The 23,241-nt window shown below is 31.1% G+C and overlaps 1 protein-coding gene across 8 annotated transcripts in view; it reads right to left on the bottom strand.

Annotated features, from left to right (window-relative positions):
* Positions 1 to 1,664: 1,664 nt before the first annotated feature.
* The window catches only part of LOC129234218 (phosphatase and actin regulator 4B-like), a 162,390-nt gene continuing 140,813 nt past the window's right edge, over positions 1,665 to 23,241 (bottom strand). For 5 of the 8 annotated variants that reach the window (XM_054868148.1, XM_054868147.1, XM_054868144.1 and 2 more), the window contains 8 exons: positions 22,247 to 22,386; positions 18,971 to 19,127; positions 16,810 to 16,865; positions 16,651 to 16,712; positions 15,289 to 15,426; positions 9,391 to 9,467; positions 7,330 to 7,379; positions 1,665 to 3,119 (listed from right to left, as the gene is read on the bottom strand). In XM_054868148.1, the coding sequence (XP_054724123.1) occupies positions 7,355 to 7,379; positions 9,391 to 9,467; positions 15,289 to 15,426; positions 16,651 to 16,712; positions 16,810 to 16,865; positions 18,971 to 19,127; positions 22,247 to 22,386 (655 nt within the window). In that variant the 3' untranslated portion in view covers positions 1,665 to 3,119; positions 7,330 to 7,354. The remainder of the gene's footprint in view (positions 3,120 to 7,329; positions 7,380 to 9,390; positions 9,468 to 15,288; positions 15,427 to 16,650; positions 16,713 to 16,809; positions 16,866 to 18,970; positions 19,128 to 22,246; positions 22,387 to 23,241) is intronic. The other 3 variants (XM_054868149.1, XM_054868146.1, XM_054868143.1) reach the window with 2 other exon arrangements.

The following is a 23,241-nucleotide window of genomic DNA, read 5'->3' as shown; positions in this document are numbered from 1 at the left end:
TTCTAATACAGGACATATAACTGCAGCAAGAGTGTTTGGGTAAAGCTCTCCTGTGGTCAGCTTGCTGTCACCACATTTGAGAAATTATATTGTCACATGTGTTTGACGATTTTAAAATTGAAGCATCGAAGTCACCAGGCATATTCGTTTAAAAGATTTCGCAAACATTATACATTACTGCAGTTTGTGGAAGAGAGTGACACTGATATACCTATAAATGTATAATAATTTGATGGCAGTTCATTCAGCGAGTCCGCAAGACGATTAATTGACGAGTGCAAAAACAATGTTATCAAATTAGCTAAATCAAATGTTGTGTTTTGCAGAGGTGACTACTTAGAATTTGTTCAACTTTGTCTTTTATTCTCAGTAAACAATCCAAATGAGATAACTGCAGCAGTCTTTAAATGTCTAGGAGCTTTATATGAAACACATGGCAAAATTAATTTATTCAATCAAAATTTGCCTTTTTCAACATCAAATCCAAGAAATACCAACTGGTACAATAACTACACATCAACAAGTTTTAAAATTTAGAAATTTTGTTAATTTTGTAACTTTGGTATATAGTTCATGGTGGATGATGTGCACTTCTGTCATCGATGCACCATGGAATGACTTGCAATTCTTTTATTTACTTATAAAATATTGTATTAATTCAGAAATTTCTGGAAGTGCAATTAATGCTTTTAAAAATCACCCTTGGTATCTGACAGAAGAAACTGTACCTCTAGCACTGTGGAGTGATTAAAGTGCCTGAAGCAGACCGACGTGCTCTTGCTGACAGTATATTAGCCATTAGACCAGCTAATCTTTCTAATCCAAAACACAGATTTGGTATGGGATTTGGAAAACCAGTTTCCAACAGAAATTCATTTTTCTTCAACACTGTCTGATTTTGTTGGCATTGATTCCTGGTTTTTATTTTTAATTTTGAAGTTAGGTTCAGAATTCATGGTGGAAGATGCTAAACAGTGGCCAAATTGTATTTCATAGATTTCAAAAACTAATTTGAAAGGAATAAATGTAGTAAACGATTGTGCTGAGCGAGGAATAAAGCTGACCAATGACTGTTTAATATCAGCCAAAACTGAAGATCCTTACCAGAATATAATACAAGTAGTTGAGCATGATCGAAAACTGCCAAATCTTCGCAAAAGGAGGAAAATTGATTAAAAACTAACGTTTAAGCCAAACTTTAATATTTAACAAAGTAATATTATAAAATATACAATAAATTTGCTTCAATAAATCAAATAAATCTTTCAATAATTAAATAAATGGAAAAAATTGCTTAGTGTGTTATTTTTCTGAGTTTTCATAACTTTCAATTGTCAGGTGGCACACAGATATTGTTCTAAGTGGGAAAAAGTTTACAAATTATTAATTTTGTATGTAGAATAAAAGTAGCTTAGGGACAAAGCATTTGTAAACGAAAAAAAAATTGATGGGGCGTATGATGCACCCTAACCAACATGGAAGGATCTTACGATTGAAATTCTCTTTTTGTATTTTAGATGCCCTTGTGTGCCAAATGAAGATCAAGGATGCACAGATTTTACAAATGTCAGAAGTGATTCGTAGAGAAAGACTGGGACTCTAGTAATTTTTTTTCTTCAGGCCAGTAAAAACTTGCATCGTAAAATGCTTCATAAAATAAAAACAAATTTGAATGAATTTTCCTTTTTATTGCTTATGAATGATTTATACATTGATGTACATGAGAGTGACTAAACTCTAAGCAGCATGAGTCAAATGCATCTTATTTAAAATTATATTTTTAATGAATTTGTTTTACAAACATACAAATATGTAAATCATTTATTTATACATATATAAAGTATTCACATAGTTTTAAACGCCGCAGTTTCATAATTGTTCTCTGCACAACTGTATTCAACAGGAACTAAAGTATGAAAGATATATTACGTATGTAGTTCAATATGTACAATGTGAAGAAAGAATTTGAGATGGCTTAATCTGAAAAATTAGCGTATCACAGTCACGTATTTATAACTTTTAATACTGAACTACTACATAAAGTCTATTACTTGCACAGACAAAACAGGGCCATTACATGAAAAAGCGGCAGACCTTTTTTTCCTGCATGCGACACAGCTAATATTTTTCTATAAAAAATAATTTTAAAAGGTAAGGAACAAAATTTTGGTGCTTAAGAAACCATAAATGTGCGAGTTCTTGAGCAAAATATTTTGTTCATCAATTTTGAAAATCATTTTTCAATTAAATTTATTAGCTGGCAAGTGAGTTACAAAATGCTGCTTTTCCGTGGAATAGCCCTGGACCTGTTCGTCTATTTAAAATGATAACAATAATGAAGTAATGAGCACTGATAATAACAGGTGCTAAAAAGATTTCAATTTATTTTTACAGCTAACAGGCATGGTGCATTTAAAAAACTAACATTTAAATGATCTATGTACACAATGATATACATAACAATGGTGCTTGAAATGCAATTGAAAATATATATAAAAAGCACCAAACACACTGTACTTATGTATTAAGGTTGACTGAGGAATGCTTGTATTTACAAAAAGTCAGCAAAACTAGATCCCAGATCATTTGTTTCACAAATACTGTACAACAGACAGAGTAACAGCACAAGGCGAAATTTTAAAATGAAACCTTAAGTGCTCATACAAATATGATCAAGAACAAACTATATGTAGATTTTACATTAAAAACATTTTAAAATTTCATCAAAAATATTATAAACTTTTTAAATCTGTCTAAAAACAGTTGTCTAGACTATGAAAGCTCAATAAAACTTCAAATTAATCTAAACAGCAGGCATATGCTTTCACTTAAAGCCCACAAAAAGATTTTAGTCAGATTGATGAAGTACAATAAAAGCCTTTTCAGAAAATATTTTACAAACAGAACTTGACACACTTTACAAGCACAATTCTACCATAGTTCTGATGTACAAAATTTGACTGGAGAATGATTTTCAAAAATCTACAAGGCTCAACCAGCGGTTACACAAGACACAGACATAACAGCAAGAGGAGGAACTATTTGGTGTTGAGTCTTCAATGCACTCTAAACTCAATTTTACCATGTCACACCAGAATTTATTTCATGGCCGATGAAATCTAAAAATGAAACAGATATATAAGAACACCATTTTACAAACAAAATAAACTAAATTTCACTCTTCTCATGCAGTGATCACTGCTTATATGAATCAAGTTATACTGTTAGTTATGCAAGTTATACAGTTCTTATTCAATAAAGCAAAAATTAGTTAATCTATATATATAAAAATGGACTTTGGTAAATTTGTTCCCTAAGATCTCAGAAACTACCCGGCAGATTTGGCTGAAACTTTCGCCGTTTGTTCTTTTTGGTACTGGGGAGGTTTGTAGACCAGTTCGAAAAAAATCCGATTGATAGTTCCTTTTTTATTCTAATTTGTCCAAATTTTCGCATTAATGCCCCAATATGACGGTTAAAAAATACGTGCACACATATTAAAATTATGTGTCCATCGAAAGCGCTTATTTTTCTGCTGAAGATGGCATCTGTTAGAAAGTTCTAAGTTGTATGAAAAACGAGTTATGGGCTTTTTTTGTTCCATGTTCGAAGGCTTTCCTCAATACAATTCATTTTTTAGTGTATCATCTCAACTCCCAGTTCAAAGCTAGAATTGTTGAATATTTTTGTGTTTCGTCTGTTTGAGGCTTTTTTCAAATCAAATCTTAAAGTAACGTTTTTCCCCCCAAGATTGGCAAATAATAACTATAGATTTGGTTGATTATTTTCCATTTAAACGGAACTTTAGTGTAATTAATGGGTTTTTTTTATTATTTGTGCTGATTGGATTTTTTAATCATTATCCAATCTAACAGCAGAAACTCGCCAAAATTTATGCAGGTTGATTTCAGTAGCGGATGCATTTGGCATTTTTTTCAACTGTCACGGTTTTTGAAGCCAAAGACTATGTAATAATGTTTGTCAGCTTTCAGAATGTAAACAAAATATCGCCAATCAAAGAATCTTTAAAAACTTTTTTTACTGTAAAATAATCCAGCAACTAAATTAGGCAAAACCATAAACAGCACAAAAACTTCCATTAATGTGACTTTGTGCACAAATTCAAACCATCGCCAAATTTTACTACTTATTTTGGAAACATTACGGATGACAGTGGCGCCGACTCCATGGGGCCTGAGGGGGCCCGAGCCCCCTCAATAAATCAAAAAAATTATTAATTACATTATGCTTTTTAAAATCATAAATTTATCTTTTAGATAGTTTACCTTGTATATATTAAAATGTGGAACTCTACATACATACAATTTAAGAAAAATCAAGATGAAATATCTTTAGAAGTATATTTGTTAGTTCAAAATATTTGTTCTTCCATTATTGAAAAACAGTAAAATACTGTTAAAAGCACTTTGCTTTGAAAAAATTATCTATTTTTTATTACTTAGAAAGGGCTACAATTAACTTAAAGCTTTTTTCAATCTCATTAGAAAAATCAATCTATAGTTCTCAGAATTCAAAACTTGTATCATAGTTAATGCAACAGGTGATTAGGGGCCATTCATTAATTACGTAAGGGTCTCGAGGGGGAGGAGGTGTTAGAAAAATCTCTACATGCCCTTACTTTGGAGAGGGGGGGGGGGACTCAAACCCATTCCTATGTAAAATTTTCCAAGTCGATATTTTATATTAGAAATCGCGCAGTCAAGTGGTGTGGCAGGGATTAAATTTGATTTGCGTCTGGAAGGTAAAAAACTTATTAGGATGAGCTTTTTTTTTTATCTCTTTACTTTTAGTAAATATTTCTTTACACAAAAAGGTTTAATTTAATAACATTGAACTTAACAACGATTTCAGTGATGTAACATTCATTGTTTTATTATTTTAAAAAAACAAAATGGTATCTTACGTAAGAATAGGGGGCAGGGGTTTGAAAAATCTTATGTACCCTTACATGGCGGGAGGGAGAGGTCAAAAATTGCCAAAACTATCCTTATGTAATGAATGAATGGCCCCTTAAGTCTGGAGCACAGGGGCTCTATTAAACATCATGTCTCTATCTGTCTCACTCAATGTTAGACCTTTCCCATAAAAATTCATTCTACAAGTGTAGGACACCTGCTTCCCCTTCAGTTCCCTCATAATAATTTTAAAAAAAAAATAGTCTCATTTTATGAAAAGAGGAAAAGAAAGGAGTTTTCAGTGATGCACCTTTGTGTTTGTGAGAAATGTTAACTATGTCGTCTGATTCATTTAAGTGGCATGTTTGGTTCAAATATAGGGCAGTTTCGTATGTTAATGCTGGATTGTGTTTTCTGTTTGAGAATTTGACTTGTTAAAGCAGCTGATTTAATTAACCATCCATTTAGTTATCTGCCCTTCACTGCACTTGAGAATTTCTATTATGAGCAGAAAATGTTATACAAAGCATGTTTGAAAACAGACCTGTGTATCAAATCGCGATAAGGAGCCTTCAAAATACAAAGGTTTTGAAAAAGTTATTAAATGTGAAAATGAAAATAAGTCTTAGAATTAACACTTTCTTTATATTAAAATCCTTCTGTGTAAATATTATTCACCATTTTACTAAATGATTTAAAGTAAATACAGTAAAACCCCTCCTAATGGACACCTCTCAAATGCAGACAATTTGTAATTCCCCGATTCCAAGGCAAAAAACATTAAACCCATCCTGCGGACACCCCTCTATTGCGGACAAAAAAAATGTGTCCCGTTAGTGTCCGCATTAGAGGGGTTTTACTGTATGCATTTTACTAAGTTCAATAACTACATAGATATTAAGTTTATATACAGGGTTATTACAAATGATTTATTAGTTTTCTTAAGACATTCAAAAGCCTTACAGGTACAACAATGAGATATGTATGAAAATAACTTCAAACTCTAAAATTTTTGAAATTTTGTCAACCAAACCACATTAAGAGGGCAGTATTTTTTCCATTCGCAACAATGTGAGAAATAAGTTTGTGTGTGCTACAATTAAAACAATGGTAATCTGCTATTGCAATGCTTCATGAGTCTCACGAGGCATGTTGGACAAAGCTTTAGTGATGAATTTTATCTAATATTGTAACTAATTTTCTTTTGCATGCAGAATGAAAAACAAAGTTTAAAGATCAATACAGTATAACTGATTTTAATTGAAAAACCATCTTCAATTAAGCATGAAATTAGCAAGCATAAATCCTAGAGAGGAACAAGGATTAAATTTTAGTGCCAACTGCTTTAAGTTTTAGATACATATATAGGTTTTTTCCCTTCTAGTACCGAGCATTTACATGAAAAAAAGGGGGAAGTTATGTGAGGGTAAATTATTCTATTTCTGAAATATATTTACACTAAAAATGATAAAATAACAGAATTTTTTAAAAAATATTAAGCACTTTTCATAATGCACTCAAAAGGACAAAATAACTTTTCTGGGTCAAAAAGGACAATTTAAGAGTAGTAGTTCACGAAAATTCCAAGAAAATGACACCACAAACGAAGAAAAGTGCAGTTCTAGTCATTTCAAAACAAACTTTTTCAATAAGAAAAGTATGCATGTTTCAACCCTCAAAGTTATGATTGAAAGCTAGATAATAGGAAATTCTCTTCATGACTTGAATCGCACTTTTCCTCATTTGTGGCATCATTTTCTTGGAATTTTCGAATACTCTAGGCATTCTTAAATTGTTCTTTCTGACCCAGAATAGTTATTTTGTGTGCATTATGAGAAGTGCTTAGAATTTTTTTTACAAAATTCTGTTATTTTACATTGCATCCCAAGAAATAATTGCAAAAATAAAAGAATCCTGTTAAATTAATACCACATATTTCAAAGAAAAAGTACAATAACATTGACATTTTCGACTGGTATATTATTGTGTTCTAAAATTAAATTAAGAAAATGGAAATTAGATTATGTTAAGAAAAATTACAACTTATTCTTCTTTCCATTTACTACTTGTTGTATTTTGTTTCTCTGCAGAAAGTTTGCTTAACAAAAATGTTCAATCCAACTTGGTTATAGCATGTATTACATATTTTATATTTTAAAAACAATTGTCTGCAGAATTTTAGAACAATTTTTGAAAATATAAATAGTTAAAAAGTGCAGATAAGAAATAAATCTTTTGGTAAAATTAATTTTGTATAATTTTTTAAAACAATTATGAAATATACATTTTCCTCTTTGTCCTAAATTTTATTATTATATCCAAACATGACTAAGATGAAATGAATGTATAATATGCAAACAATTAAAATAATGTTATAATTATTGAGCTTTAAAAGAAAAAAAAAAGTTTTTACTTGGGGTAGGTTGGTCCAATTCAATTTATTTACGGCAATCTTGATAAAAACTGTTAAAAAAAATAAAGTTGCAGATTTCTGAAAATTACTCAACACTATTGAAATAACACTTTCTGAAATAAAATTCGTTCAATACAACTGTACCATATGGTTTCATTACCAGATTAAGACCATAGGTATTTTTAATCATAAATTAAAACAAAAATTATCAATAATATTAAAATAATTGCAACCAGTCCAACATGCCCAGTCTTCGCCAACTTTTGAATGATTAGTCTTTCTCAACGTTTTAAGAGGCCGGGACATAAAATTTCTCTCTTGGATGTATCACTTAGTGAAGGAATTTTATGCCGCAGTCGATTAAAGGGTTGAATAAATGAATCTTTTATAGTAACCCTGTATATCTTAAGATGAAAAACTTATCTTTCAAAGACAATTGTTCCAAATTGTCAAAGTGTGTATTTGATCCTCAAATTAAATAATTAAAACATCAGAACAGAAAATCAGAAAACAAAAACAAGATAACTATTCTTCTTGGTCTGAAAGTAAAACTTAAAAAGTTCACCAGTTCTTAAACACCCCTTTCCCCTCTATTTTCTTAGTGAGTATAATTAATAGAAAACTTCTCCTCCATACATTAGCTGTCCCTAGACTCCCTTTGAATCCCAAAGTTCTAAAGACAAAAACCATCGTTGATGTAAAAAAGAATGTTTTTAATCTGAAACTTCTGCAGCTGATAAGATTGTTGGAACTTAAAACTCGAAAATGAATGTAATCAGCAGGGTTCCCACTAGGGCGCAGGATTGCAGAATTCCCTCAACTTTGTCTAAAATCCCACTCAATAGAAATCCTTTTGTCCGCATTTCCCCTTGATCAACATTAGCAGACATCATGTTAGAAAGATCATGAAATTTCTCAGCTGATTTTTCCATATTTCTTTTAAGATAGCCAATATAAATGGAATGGCTAAAAAAAAATTTAAACTGCCATCTTATCAATGCACAGAAGAATCTGGAAATTTAGCCACAAAGAAATGGGAATAAAAGATTGAGAATAACTTCAATGTTTGGGTTTACTAAAAGCTCTTTAGAAACTTCCAAGTATATCTTCTGCTCCTAGTTGCAGCAAACAGAACATATTTTTAACCCATTTTATATCGATGCTGCACCAGAATTGCTTTTGTCTGCAAAATTGAAATTTGCAGCCCCCTATTTTTTCTTTCAGAGTCATTGATACATCTTTAATAACAACTGGAAGTACTTAATAGAAAGTACTGAGGTGCACTAGGACACCATTAAATAAATGATTTATTTTAAAAAATAATTTGGTCTACGTAGCAGAAAATTAAGAGACTTTAATATTACCTTTTCTTTTAAAAAAATTAGTCAATATCTCTAAAAAACTAAGTCACACATGTATTTTAGTAAACAAATGGAACATTTTCTTTCAATATTATGCTTGTTAAATAATTTTTGTGCTACATGATGTGCAAATACTTTGTTCAAATAAATATTTATCTTAAGTTTTCAATCAATAATAATAAAAAATAATAAAATACTCCCATTTCAATTTAAAAATTCCCACTTTAAATCTTGGTAGAAGGAGATCCCACCTTATTATTTTCCCTGTTGTGAAACCTAGTAATGAGAATTCGATATACAGGGGTTTGGGAGAAATTTCTTTCAAGAAAAACATGGGAAAAAACAATGAATTCATGCTACTAATTGAAGCAAGTCCAAGTGAAGCAGGTTCAACTATACAAGTAATAACTATAAATCTGTTTTTATTTGCCAAACATTGGTAAGTCAAATTTAACCATTTTCCACTTTACCGATCATGATTTGTGTTTAGAGTGGTATATTTCTTTATGACAGAATTTGATATGCCTAAAGATAAAGTCAAGCAGGAAAAATATGAACTTCCAAACATGATGTAATAAAAACTTTCATATAATACTTCAGCTAAAGTTGAAAACTCTGCAATCATGTTTTGCCTTATCAAATTTGACACATCAACTTTTGGCAAACAACCACAGAAATGATTTTTAAAATAAGCCCATACCGAGTAAGATGCCTACTATCTTCATGAACTTCCATCTCCATGCTTTTGAACTCATTCAATTCCTTCCTGATAGCTGCCTAAAATAACAAGTTAAAATTTATGTAAAAGAAAAAGCAGCCACCAATTTATTGAGGACAATTTAAAGAATATAAATTTTTAAACAAAATAACATTTCAATTGGGATATATCTAAACATATACATAATTGCACACTACTTTGAGGCTAATCAATAAATGATTAAATTAAGCACTAAAGTAGGGTTATAGAAAGTGGGAAGCTGCATCAAACTCAGTTTTTACTATTTAAATTATTAAACAACACAAAATAAGAATTCACATATTCCTGCTCCATTGTTCTAGTGTTAAGATAAAATTTCTTAAACAACTAATATACAATGTTGATAAGCTAATAATAGGCTTGCCAGACATCCTGGTTTGACCGGAACAGTTCCGGTTTTCAGAAAAAATTCCGGAATCCCGGTTAGATTACTTCACATCCCAGAAAATGATAAATCTGATTATGGATGACCAAAAACATACAAAAATAATTAACTCTGAAGGATTATTTTGGATGATTACTTTGTCATTTGTAACATTAATATGTAAAACACTGAATTAGCTTGTGAAGATTTTTACAACAATATTAAAACCAAAAGAGTTCTAACCAGGGAAGAGTAACTTGTAAATATTGTTTGTTCAATTAATTCTCTTTATTCAAAGATTCATAATTTAGTTACCATTAACACCATGAGAATGAACTACCCTCTAAAACACTCTAAAAACCAGCCAAGGGTGTGTTGAATACTAGCAACCAGGAGCGGACTGGCCAGGTCGGCTAGTCGGGGATCCCTGACTGGGCTAAACGCCCAGTGGGCCACTTCAAGCAATTTTTTTATTGAACTTAATACAGTTAAATTCGCACCAAACATTTTTCAAATTGTCATAATAAAAAAAAAACATGTAATTCATTTACTCTATGTGGAAAAAGTGCTGGGAAACAGGTTTTTTTTCCCCATCCTAAGCAGGGACCAAAGTAAACAGCCGAAGTTCACACGTGCAAATGCTCTTTCCTCTGTTATTAACTTTTTCTCTAGTTTGTAGAGCTATGGGGCCCGGGGCTTCCACCACTAAGGAAACGGGAATGGGTCAGAGAAATTGGGGTCTGGTGTGGCCTGAAAAAAGGCCTGGGACGAAAAAAGAGCGTTAAAAACGTATTTTATTTGTATGTCTATAAACAAAAATTGAAGGGGGCTTCTACCATTAGACAAAGCACCCCGGCCCTGCTATAAATGCCTGAGCCATATTTGGGCTGTTGATAGATGAGCAGAAACATGCACAAGGGGGGGAAGGCACCGGTTGGCGTGGTTAAGAGCCTGAAGGAGGTTCGAGAGTTTTTAAATGAAGGGTGAAATATATGTAGGGACACAGGAATAAAAAAGGTAGAAGGGGCTCGATGGGACGGGTCCCAACATTTCTGTGCACGACCCTGGTATTCACTGGTTGTGACAGATTCAACTACCTGCTGTCAGTAGGCAAGGTATTTAATTGATCCATATCACTATACGAGTATTTTCATCTCAGAATCGCATACGGGAAAGCAAGTCTGGTCTACGATAATCTGAAACGGGACAAAATTTCGACTTACAGAAGAGAGAGCTCCTGAATATAGGCGGATTTAGGACTGAGTTTCTTAGAGGGGGGTGGCGGGCAAGGTAACGGAGTACCTAAGGTATTTCAGGTATGAGGTCTCTTTACATTTCTAAAGTCACCAATGACAGTCTTAAGTCTACAATTGAGAACTTTGATGCAAGAATCAGTTTAGTCCAAACTTTTTCTCAAAAAAAATCATTTTTGCATGTAGAGAATAGAAGTTTGGATTGGTGCGACAACAGGACACAAATATAAGGTCAGACCTCTGCTTTCTAGTAAATTATGTGGGAAATAAATTAAGCCTTTCTACCGGACACTGATATTATTTGTTGGTCTGATTAAAAATGAGTGAGTCTGGACTTACCTGGTTCTTGCATCAAGGCCCTCAATTGTGTTCTTTAGATTTAAATATAGAAAAATTGCTAGACAAAATCTTCGAACCTTCACCATTCCCTTAAAGTCACTAAAGAAGCTTAAAATTTCATTTTTTGAAAATTTCATGAGAGAGCTTTGTAACCCTTTTTCCTTCTGTAACCTAAAATTGATTTCAGTTTCAGAAAAAATGCCCAGAGGGAACTAGTGTTTCCTCCAGACCAAAAAAGGAGCAGCGCAGATAAAAGGGTACTTTTTAAGAGAAGTTTTGTAAAACACGAAAAGTGCTTATTTTACTTTTTGGATTTCTAGGTACATACAAAGTTCAAGCGTTTTCGATAGTATTTATTTTTTAAAATATTGAAAAGCTTTTTGATGTTTAGTTTTGAAGGCGATTCAAAAAAGATTTAGATATATTCTAATCAGATTCTTGTCGATAAATTATTGTTACGAGAGAGATTTGTATTTAATGTTCAAAGGTTAGCTTAAAAGTGGAAGGGCTCAGCGCCCTCCTAAAAAATCTTGGGGGAAACACTCGGGAAACCTGTTCCCTTTCCTTTTAATGTTTCCAAACATATTATAAGATTACATTTTTAAAATTTCAAAGTCGAAAAATTCCGAAGGAGAGTCGCCGGATTCCCTATAGTGACTAAATGTAGTTTAAAATTGGGCAGAGTATACTTCAGTTTTTAAATGCTTCAAATAAGATCCCTGAGCCTTCTATTTCAAACTTGACCAATGACAGTTGCGTGCTTTTTAATTGTTCAAAGTCGAACCGTTTTCGTAGAGAGCTCCCGATATGCTTCCCTGTTCTATTAATTTTACCAAGGGTAAATTGCATTACTAAAACTTCCCATTTCGGAGAATTTCCGGGAAGAGCGCTCGGCATTCTATTGTAAACAATGATAGACGAAAATAAACTTCAATTTTGAAGAAAAAAAGGCAAGAAAAAATTGTGGAGGAATCCATTCTTTTCCTCTCCTCAACAATACCGAAAATTTAAAAAATTGCGTTTTTTGACATCAACTTCGAAAATATTACTTAGAAGGGATCTACAACCCTTCTTCCAATTCTTTTCTCCTTAAGCCTATGTAAATCAACCACAATTTCGAAAAAATTCCGAATTTATCTGATTTCTCTCCTTATTCCTTCCTATGTTGTCAGTATAGAAGCCTAAAGATGTACCTTTTCAGATTACTAACCAATAGTATCCTTCTTTGAAGGCACATAAAAATGTATAATTGTTAACTTTATTTTAAGTTTCACAATTTTCTTTTTTTTAGAACTTTAAAACTTGATTTAGAAACTTAAAGGAAAATAGGAACTAGAGATAGTTTAATGTCTTTCGTCGACTCTGAAGAATCGAGATCCTGCAATGGTTTAACTTTTTAAATTTACAGAAGTGGGCCAAAATACTCTTTTGCCAACTGAGCCAAAGTCAGCCAGTCTGCCCCTGCTAACGACACGGGGGGGGGGGGGGGGCTCTCTTCTAGGAGTCCTGGTTGAACATTTCAGGAATCTATCAAGCCTAGCTAATAAGTTACTTTCACTACGAGAAAAATTGAAGTGACTGTATACAAAAAGACTTGAGTAGTTCCCTTCAAATTTCCTCTGGAGTAAGTAAATGTCTCACAAATCTACTCTAATGACCAAATGAAAACTAAGTGAATAGCAGTGTTCTCCACAAGCTAATATACAATTTTATTTATTTTTGTTTCTGAAAAAGCAATGGCTATTGTTCGGCAGGCAGCTATGTTTGACGTTTGGAATTCAAGCCAGATGTAAGAAATAATAGTTTAAAAAACACGATTTACTAGCAAAATGAACTAAAAAGTTAAACATAATCTTTGGATGACAAGTATATAAAGTAATTGGCCAAACACTTAATTTTACTGTAATAAAAAAAAGTATGGGGGCTGCATATTTACATTTTTGCATGGATAACAAGTGGAAGAAATTTAAAACAACTGATAAGAAGACCCCATGCTTTTTTTTTCTATTGCAGTAAAATTAAGTATTTTTGGTCAATTACTTTATATACTTGTCATCCAAAGATTATTTTTAACTTTCTAGTTCATTTTGCTACTAAAGCATGTTTCTTTTAGTTTTTTAAACTATTATTTTATTTCAAAAAAGATTTAGATACTAAATATTTCGAACACTTGTAACTCTTAAATGAAATCTTTGCACATGTTCGATTTTTATGATGGAATGTATCTTAGTATTCTATTGTGTTATTTGCATCAGACATTTTGTATGCTTTCTGGTGAATTCATGTGCAAACATTGCTACATTCCGCAGCACTCATTTGTACGTAATTCTAATAGGCCACTGGCTATCTGTCTAAAGGAAAGTTGGACCCACAAACATACAAGTTAAGCTAATAAAAGCGTGTTAATTAGAATAAACTAATAACTTATCGTTAATAAATTAATTTGATTAAAGAATATTGCGTTGTCATCGGGTCTGAGGTTGCATTCCAAATTTTAAAAGAATCCGATCCCAAAAAGTGGGCGAAAATTGAGTTGCAAGATTATAAATTTAATTTTGGTGTAGACGGGATTAGAACGTACACCCAATGATTCCCAGAGGTGAACATCAGCGAAGACCCGCGCCTTAGACCGCTCGGCCACGAACGCTCATAAAGTGGCGGAATGTACTAAGAGTAATAAGCCACTAGCTCTTAGTCCAAAGGAGAGTTAAAGCCTGACCGCGAAGAGAAGGCGGCTGACCTTGAAGCAAACACATCATTTGTATCGTTTGTAATAGGTTGATTGTTATTATTTTATGACAGATAGGATCATTGAGAACGACTTCCACTTTTAGGTGCTTTCTGGTTGATTCTACCCATCACAAATGATACAAAATGAGGTTTTGCTTCAAGGTCATCTGCCTTCTCTTTGCGATCAAGCTATACTCACAAAATTACAAGTGAAACTAATAAAAGCGTGTTAAAAAGACAAAGACCAAACTGGAATGAATGGCATTTTGTTCCTACTACAATGGTTAGTAGAAGTGAAGAATTTTTATGCATTGATTGTAAAATTCATTAGGGGTCCCTTTGCCCTTATCTTTTCAGGTATTACAAATGCAAATACAAATACAAAAGTGACGACCAGCAACAGGCTCTGGGCCCAGCTAGACTGGTCCTAGTAGTCAATTTAAAATCCCCAGTGAAGATCAATGGCCCTCTTAAAACTATCGACTCCCGACGATTAAATAAGGCACTAAAATAGGGTTATAAAAAATGGGAAAGCTGCATTATACTTTTTTTTTACTATTTAAATTATTAAAGAACAGAAAATGAGAAGAAGCCACATATTCTTGCTCTGTTGTTCCAGTGTTACGACAATTTTTTTTAAACATTCATTAGAAAGTTCTTTTAGAAGAACATCAAGTTCAAAAACATCAATTCAAATCATAATTTATTAAGCATTTTAAGAAGTCTAAAAAAATTAGTTTTTTTCTCAGTTGGTAAATAAGATACATTAGAGATGAAATAAATAGCTAATAATTCAAGTGCAAAACATTTTACTTATTGATTTTATTTAAATTCTTAGCAATGACATAATTTCTTAACACACTAAAACTAAATATTTTAAACTTCAATAAATGTGTAAACTTCAAAAAATTGCATTGTTCAATATCAATTGTTTAATAAATTGAACACATTGTTACCATGCTTTTACAACATAGTATTAAAGGACTTCATCTCCCAGAATACAAGTAGATCTACTAACTTTTTTTTTTTAAGTTGACGTTTTATTTATTTAGTTTTTTAAAAAGAGAGACATATATTCCCCATTTATAAAAAGCTCGTGTTTATCTACTAAATCAAAATAAATAGAAGCTGTAAAGCATTTTAAAAACAACTCACTTTATCTCTTTGTGTAAGTCTTGTCCATGGCTTATCAGCTCTTCTATCATAATCTTGGGCTTGAGTCACTTCAACATAATCATTGAAACGTATAATTTTTCTCTCTTTCAATTCTTCAATTGTGGGACGAAAGCTCAGCTACAAACAATAAAAAAATATTAAATAATGAAAATTGATTCTTTTTTTTTTTTTGGATTTCCATATCTTTGGCTAATAGATTTTTACTACATGAATTACTAGAAGAAAATAAATATTTGCACAAAGTTTTTATAACAGAAATATTGAATCCTAAAAATAAAAAGGAATTTTAAAAAAGAAAGAAAAGGGAAGCTTAAATTGAATCTATATTTTGAATGCACAATTCCAATGAGTTTTCGTAATACCTTCCTTTACAATGTTCAACCATACTTCAATGTTTATAAATTACACTTCAGTTATATAAATTGTTTATATCAAAAAACCAATCAATCAAAAAATAATTGTGTTAAAGAAGTTCAATTAGTAAAGTTAATGCACAGGATTACACTAATTACTTTAGACTCTTATCCCAAGGAACTTTTTTGGGCATAACAGTAGATATTATTGAACATTTAATATTAAAAACCCTATATAAAGTAAACTTAATGTGGACATACTTGTCCATCTGAAACAACTTTTTGAAATCAAACATACGATTTAATTGGAATCATTACTAATGTCTTCATTCACATCTGCATTGTTATTTAAAACAGTACAAATTTAAAAAAAAAAATTATCTTAGTGAAAACAATGCTTAAAAATGTGAAAATGCAAGTAACAGTTACAATTATGATTGCCAGGAGAGTATTTTTATTGATTTAACATTTAATCATTATTGTACTTACGATAACTTGTTATTACTGGTGACAAGTTAATTGCACTAAGAGGCAAATAGGCAAAAGCAACAAATTTCCAAATAGATGAATACTTTGTGATCTCCGCAAATTCTAATATGATTATTCTAACAAATTAACTTACATTCGCAATTTCTCTCCAAAGAACATCTGTATGTTCAAAAACTCAGCAAGCATTTGGTGATAAATATTTAGTTTATGAAAAAAATTAAGAAATTTAGGTGTATTAATTGAAAGTGACGGCCGACATTTCAGTAAAGGATATTTTACTTGACCTCGAAAATCCATATGAATTTTTCCCCTATTCTTTTTTCCCCCCTCAAGTACTATCAATTAAAGCATTCTTATCACAGTTTTATGATAGCATTTTTGATGGAAAATAGCTATTTTCAGTACTTCACTTAAAAAGGTAATTAAATTGAAAACACTAACAAATAAAACTATTGCAATACTTTTGAAAAAGGTTCCAAAGTTAGTCTATATAATTTACCTTTCTTATTAAAGTTTTCTTTTTTTGTTCTTTTTCTTTTTGCAATTCTTCATCTGATTGATCTAGAAAGGTAAATACATGTAATTTCAGTATTTTTTACAGTAAGAACAATTTATAATTAAGCTATCTAATGCAGGAAGTTTGCGATAAGAATCTTACATTTTAAAATGTTCCTCTGTTCAAGCTCCTCAGGAGTCGGCCTTAAACTCAGCCTCCTAAAAAATTTATGAGAATAAATATATCAATTAGTAAAATGCTGTAGCCATTCCAACAAAAACATAATACTAAGCTAAGTAACTCACTCAACATACTCAAATGTAGAATATTGCAATAGTTCATAAGTTACTCTAACATTAATAAAATTAGAGCTTGTTTTATACACACAACAAAATTTAAGGAAGACACTAAACATCTCCAAAAAATGCACGAATATTTTTTTTATTAACAGAAAAGTTGTGATGTCTGAATAAAAAAGGACGCACTAATAGTATTTTGAATACTGCTTTACTAAAGATATCTGTATCAAAACAATTATTCCACAGAAAATGGTGTGCACATTAATTGCTTTAATGGCAATAATTAAAGTATGTCTTCCAAGGACTTCTCCATTTGGACATCACCTTTTGTCCTTTATTATCAGTTCTTCAAATGAAAATATCCTTTGAACTTCTGCAGATGTTATTAGACAATATTTGAAGCATTTAAGTTTGCCCCATGCTGAGTTTCTCTCCTAACCCTTAACGGCGGAAACTAGTTTAGGAAGCCGAAATTTAGTGTTTTTTGTGAATTCTTTTATGAGATTAGAAGTATCAGAATTTGTTCAAATATAGAGGACATTTTACTCATGTCTTGAAGTGCACATAGTAATTTTTCCAAGTGATTTCAGCTAGAAATAGTGGAGTTAGAAGCTGATCGATTGAAGGGAATGAAAAACAGTAAAAAAATTAACTGGAAAAACGATTTGCATTAATGAAATGAATTATTAATTTAAAAAATAATTGATTAAATTAACAGAAAGAAGAATTTATGTATTTATGCTTCTCTTAGTTCAAAAATGGGAACAGCAGCACAAATTCTGAATTATGAGGAGCCCCAAGTGAGAGAAATCTCATTTTAATTAGTAATTACAGAACTAAAAATGCAATGATTTTATTTAGTCACCAGTTTGCTTCTATACTGCCGTGTGCAGGTAAAGGGCAGTAACTGCAAATATTTCCTTTTTTTTTTGCATTTTTGTCATCTATTGTATGTTATCTTTAGTGTACAAGCTTGCTTATTTAGTTTCCTTTGAAAAAAAGGCTCGAAAACAAGGTCAAATTTCAACATTTCCGGATTGTTAATATTGAATCCACCACACATTTCTTCAAATATCTCGAAAACACATTTCTACAAATATTGCCGTTTACCTGCACACGACAGTATAGGCTTAAATAGGAAAAAAAAATCTAGATTTCTTTGTTTTTACTTGCGAGTTCATTTATAATTTCCTCAAGCGTGATGGTGACTTTGCTTGATTTCAGCACGGCAAGACAAATCAAATGTTCATTATACATAGTAATTCTTGAGCATGTTTTTAGCCTTCTCTAAGTCAAGAAAGATCTCTCATATTTTCAGATGAGAACACAATCTTTACAAAGTCCTTTAACATGAAGAAATTCGTCATTGCAGGAAAATTAATTTAGTTGGTTCTGTTTAACGTCACTATTTAACGACTTCCTCTACTTAAAGACTACTTCTCGCTGATCCGGATGCTCCACTATAGTTTTAGAAACATTCCATTGAAGGACGCATAATCTACTGTATTCAAATGAGGAGGGTTGAGGCTTTGCCAGTTTTAGCTCGACATAAAAGCATGCTTTCCTTTTAGGGTTTGTCTTTAACAAAATACGAAGAAAAAGTAACCCCTCAAGAATGGGGGAATAAGTTACAATAGGAAACAAATGAGTAACTCCGTTTTGGGAATAAAAGGGTTTTCACGTTCACACGCAGTACGGTTTTGAAGAAGAAGAAAAAAAGATAAATTTTATTTTTTAATTGTAAGAACTGAAAGTGTTATGTTTGTCTGGAATAATTTTATAAAAATACATAGGATTATTATAATTAGAGAGCAAGCAATAGAGTGGTTGGGGGGGGGGCTTCCTTGTGTGTGCCACACTAATAAACAATAGGCAATTTGTTTATTTGGCATAATAAATTACATTTTCAAATAAAAATTAACAATAAGTTAAGCTTCTCATTCAAGAAATTCATTAATAACATGAGATAACATACAAGTTTCAACTTCAAGGCTTCACTAAGTCAAAAAATTTAGTTTAATTACCTTGTCAACTTTTTCTTTACATCCTCCTTCGTTTCATGACTTTCTTGCTCGGAATGAGCAATGTAAATATTTTTATCTATTAGCTCTTGGATGTCTGGGCGTTGAGCAAGTTTCAAAGCTAAGGAATCTTTACGAGCTACTTTAGCCACTCTCCTGACTTTAAAAAGAAAAGTTTTCAGTTAGTATATTATTTTTAAAATGAGATAGGAAACTCGTGACAGACACAATACTAATTTCTGTTTTCAATAAAGAGAATGTCAACATTTTGTTCAGTTAAGATGTAATGAAACGAAGTTAATAAAATAAGAATAAAATCAATGTAGAATTTCAAATGAAATAGTTTTTGAGTACTTTCTTCAGCGAAAAATTATATTTTCCCACAGATTTATACAAGGATCACAAATATTCATAGATTTTAGAACAGTACGGCATTTTAAATGAATTTTCCACCAATTTAAACTTTCCTACAAGCAAAATATACTTTTGGTTTCTTATTTTACAGCAGTTTCAAAAAGTTCCTTTTTTTTTCCCAAAAAAATTAATATTTAAGCTAAAATTAATGAAATGAATCACTTTTCGGTCGATGAGTATTCTGTGAAAGTTGGATTAACCATCTTGTGCACTTCTATACAAATTAACAACATAAAGGTTACCGCTCTCCACACAAATAAAACACCACAAAAAAGAGTTCTGATATTCTAATTTGATTGATTTTTAAAACTGAATTAAATCACTATATATCTATACATACATACAGAGATGTTTGATGCTCCTACAAGCATATTTTATGCTTTTTATTTTCAATCACAATTGTTGGCATGGGTCCTTTTCCCATATATACTGGTAAAATTTAAGATATTAAAATATCAAAGAATCTCCATTGTTCTTTTTTTTTTATTCAAATAGAATTACTGCCATTTTGACAAATTAATTTCCTTATACATATTACATTTCCTTACATATACACTTAATTCATGAATTCATAGCTGCCAACCTCAACATTAAACTAATAAGGATAGGTATAAATATATAGGTATAATATAAAATTAATAAATTAATAATAAGTCAAATAAATAGTAGGACCATAGAGGGACTGAAACAGGGGCAGGAAAAATTTTGCACTTAAAACTCTTAATTTCTATTGTTATGCATAATTTTCCAATTGAAAAGTAGCGTAACTATTAATTTGCTTCAACTTAAGTGTATTTCAACTGCAGGCATTTATAAAAAAAATTAATGAGTTTAATAAATGAGTAGAGAAAATTAATTCAAGTATTTGATATCAATAAAAGTAGATAATAAATGAAACTTGCTCAAGGAAATCTCAATAGTCAATAGACAGCAAAAAATACGAAAAGAAATTCAACTTTATAAACAAATACTACATTTTAAAATATTTATTCATTTACTTTTATTTGGTCACCAAAAAGGAAAACAAAAACTGACATACATTTACAACATTAATATATTATTAAAATAAGTCAAATGCTTGGTTGCATAGGTTGAAATAGCTTTTGCACTTCAAAGTAATTAAAATCTTCACAAGATGTAAAAGGATTGAAATCTCGAAAAAAAAAAAAAAGGTTTTTTTTACCCATACAGGCAAATTTTTCCATGTCAACAATTTCATAAATTATTTAAAATTCAATAGCATTATTGGCAATGCTAAGTTTCAAAAAAAAAATCCAAAACTCCAAAAAAAAAGATATTTTTTTAGTTATAGTCGAACTTGTAAATAAAAGTTAAACAAATAAATACTGATTCAATCTGATTTAATTTTATGCTCCATTAACGTTAACTAAAGAACTAACAGTGCGGAAAAGTGAGGGAAATGCCAAATCTCACAATAAACATTCATGTAACTAATCATACGGAAATTTGCAAACATTTTAAAAATTGTGACTTTAATAAAGCTAAAAAAATTTAAATCAAAATTTTACTGACCTTAATACTGAATAACAGTAGTAAATAATGAAAAGATAAAGTATCAAATAAGGTAACTGCAAACACTAGTCTGCTCAAAGTATGGAGGAGACTTTGATGATTTGTTTTCTTTTTTTCCGGTTTTTTCTCGAGTACATCTGATATTTAAATATAAAACAACTTTCCCAGTGTTGCATTCAATGGAATTTTCCCTTGATGGAACATCACGCAACCATGTTCGAGGTTGAAGCCAACATGTTGCCAGTCTTATTTTCTAGAGTATGTCGTAAATTTTATGTAGTTTTCCCGGTTTTTCAGTGCCATTAGAAAATTTTCAGTATTCCCGAGTGAGTGACCACACCCTGAACATCCGTGCCTCGACTGGGATTCAAACCCAGGCAATGATGCCGCAGTATTCTGCTACACAGCTTATGCCACTGAGACTAAAACTAATCAATGAAATACCAGTATTTTTTAATGTAAAATAAAAACAAAACATGTAACAATTTACAAGGTCTTAAGTACATACTAGCTGCATCGCCTGACTTTGCATGGTCTACCTCGAAAATAAAAGTTTTGTCAAGTGACACATGTTCAACAACCAGGCTTGAACAAAAATAAAAACAGTAAAATTTTGCGGCTGATTGCAGAAAAATAACCAAAAAGGAAACATTTTAAATCCCCGATTACAAAAAAAGCCTCAAAAGAAAATACAGAATTTTACTTGTTCAAATTCGAGAAACAAAAATGGCAACAGATTTTTCGTCTCTATGATTTTCTTCACCACTATAAATTTTAATAAAAGCATTGTTACGGAAAGTTGAGATGAAGCACTGAATAACTATTTGAATGGAAGAAAGCCTTCGAAAAATAAGGATTTCATGTTGAAATCTAAGAGTCATAATTAATAGTTTTTAGTTGGTATCTTCGCTAATTATTATTGGAGGATTATGCTAAATAGCCAAACATGAAGACGAGAAGATTACGAATCCATCGATACCTGGTTCGATGATCAGTGCGCTGTCGTTCAAGAGAAGAAACTTGGACATAGATACATACGCTCAGTTTTTAATTATAAAAGATTTTCTATACAGAGTTTTTTCTTTTAAAGGGGGTAGGGGGGCATATTGACTTCAGTGATCAGATAGTCTAATTTATCATAACTAATATCCAAAACAAAAATAAGCTGTAAAAATAAAATAAAGAGATAAATGCTCTAAAATGATTAATATATTGTACAATACAGAAATTACACCCATTTATGAAAATAGCAAAATATCATTTGCACAAAAATTAATCAAAGAAAGGAAAAAGATTTGGAAAAAGAAATCCAAATTAACTTGCAAAACTTACATTCTTCATCATCTCCATAATAATCTTTCCATAATATTGGACTATCAGATTCTGAATCCGAGTCATCCGACGTGCTAACGGATATTGATGGAACTGGACGGTTTTCTTTTCCATCACCAGATGAATTTCCCTTTTTCAATCTACAGATACATAAAAAAAAAATAAAATTGTATAACAAAATAATTTTTTTGTTGTTGAATGAAATATACAAATAAGTGAATTTATTTTAAAACAAAATAATAAATATGTTTAAAAATTTCTATAAGAAACTAATATTTGAACTATAGTGAAAAATTGAGCTGCAAGAGTGACAAATGTTTTATTTCATGAATATGTTACAATTGGTTTTGTTTCACTTAACTGAAATTACAGAGGACAAACACTGAATAAAATGCAGATATTGAAATCAAATAAAATTTTCAGCTGTGTTTCATGCTTATTTCACTTATTTTCATTAACTTTTATTCATTATTAAAAAATTAACAGATAAAACTTACATAACAACGTATTAAAAATGTATTGCTCAAGGCAACTGAAAATCCAACACCCCTTTACAATTTCATTTTTTTCAAATTTTCCTGAAATGTTTTACTAACTCCTTCTTAGGGAGTCTTTCTCGTCTCCAGAAGTCTTTCAACTTGGCAATGAATGCAGTCCACACACTTTTTTCCCACATATTCGCCATGATTTCCTTTAGATTTTTGAATTTGAACAATTCTTGTAGCATCACTCAGTGAGTCATGCTAGCTAATTTTTATTTACCGATTGGATGATTCCACATTTTGCTTGTTTACCACATTGAACATTTTAGATTATGATTGTTTCATCTGACTAGCATTTGTAACTTAATTCACTATCACTCTAATTAGCTTTCTACTCAAGATAAGTCCTACAGTTAGAGCCTTTAAGTAGTCATTTGATGTAACAACTACAAATAAATACATGTATACTAGCTGCGTTGCCCGGCTTTGCCCGGTCCACCTTGAAAATAAAAA

This window comes from Uloborus diversus, chromosome 1, assembly GCF_026930045.1.
Source record: "Uloborus diversus isolate 005 chromosome 1, Udiv.v.3.1, whole genome shotgun sequence".
Lineage (NCBI taxonomy): Eukaryota > Metazoa > Arthropoda > Arachnida > Araneae > Uloboridae > Uloborus > Uloborus diversus.
The sequence above is the reverse complement of the archived record's forward strand: the minus strand, read 5'-3'. Positions and strand labels throughout refer to the sequence as shown.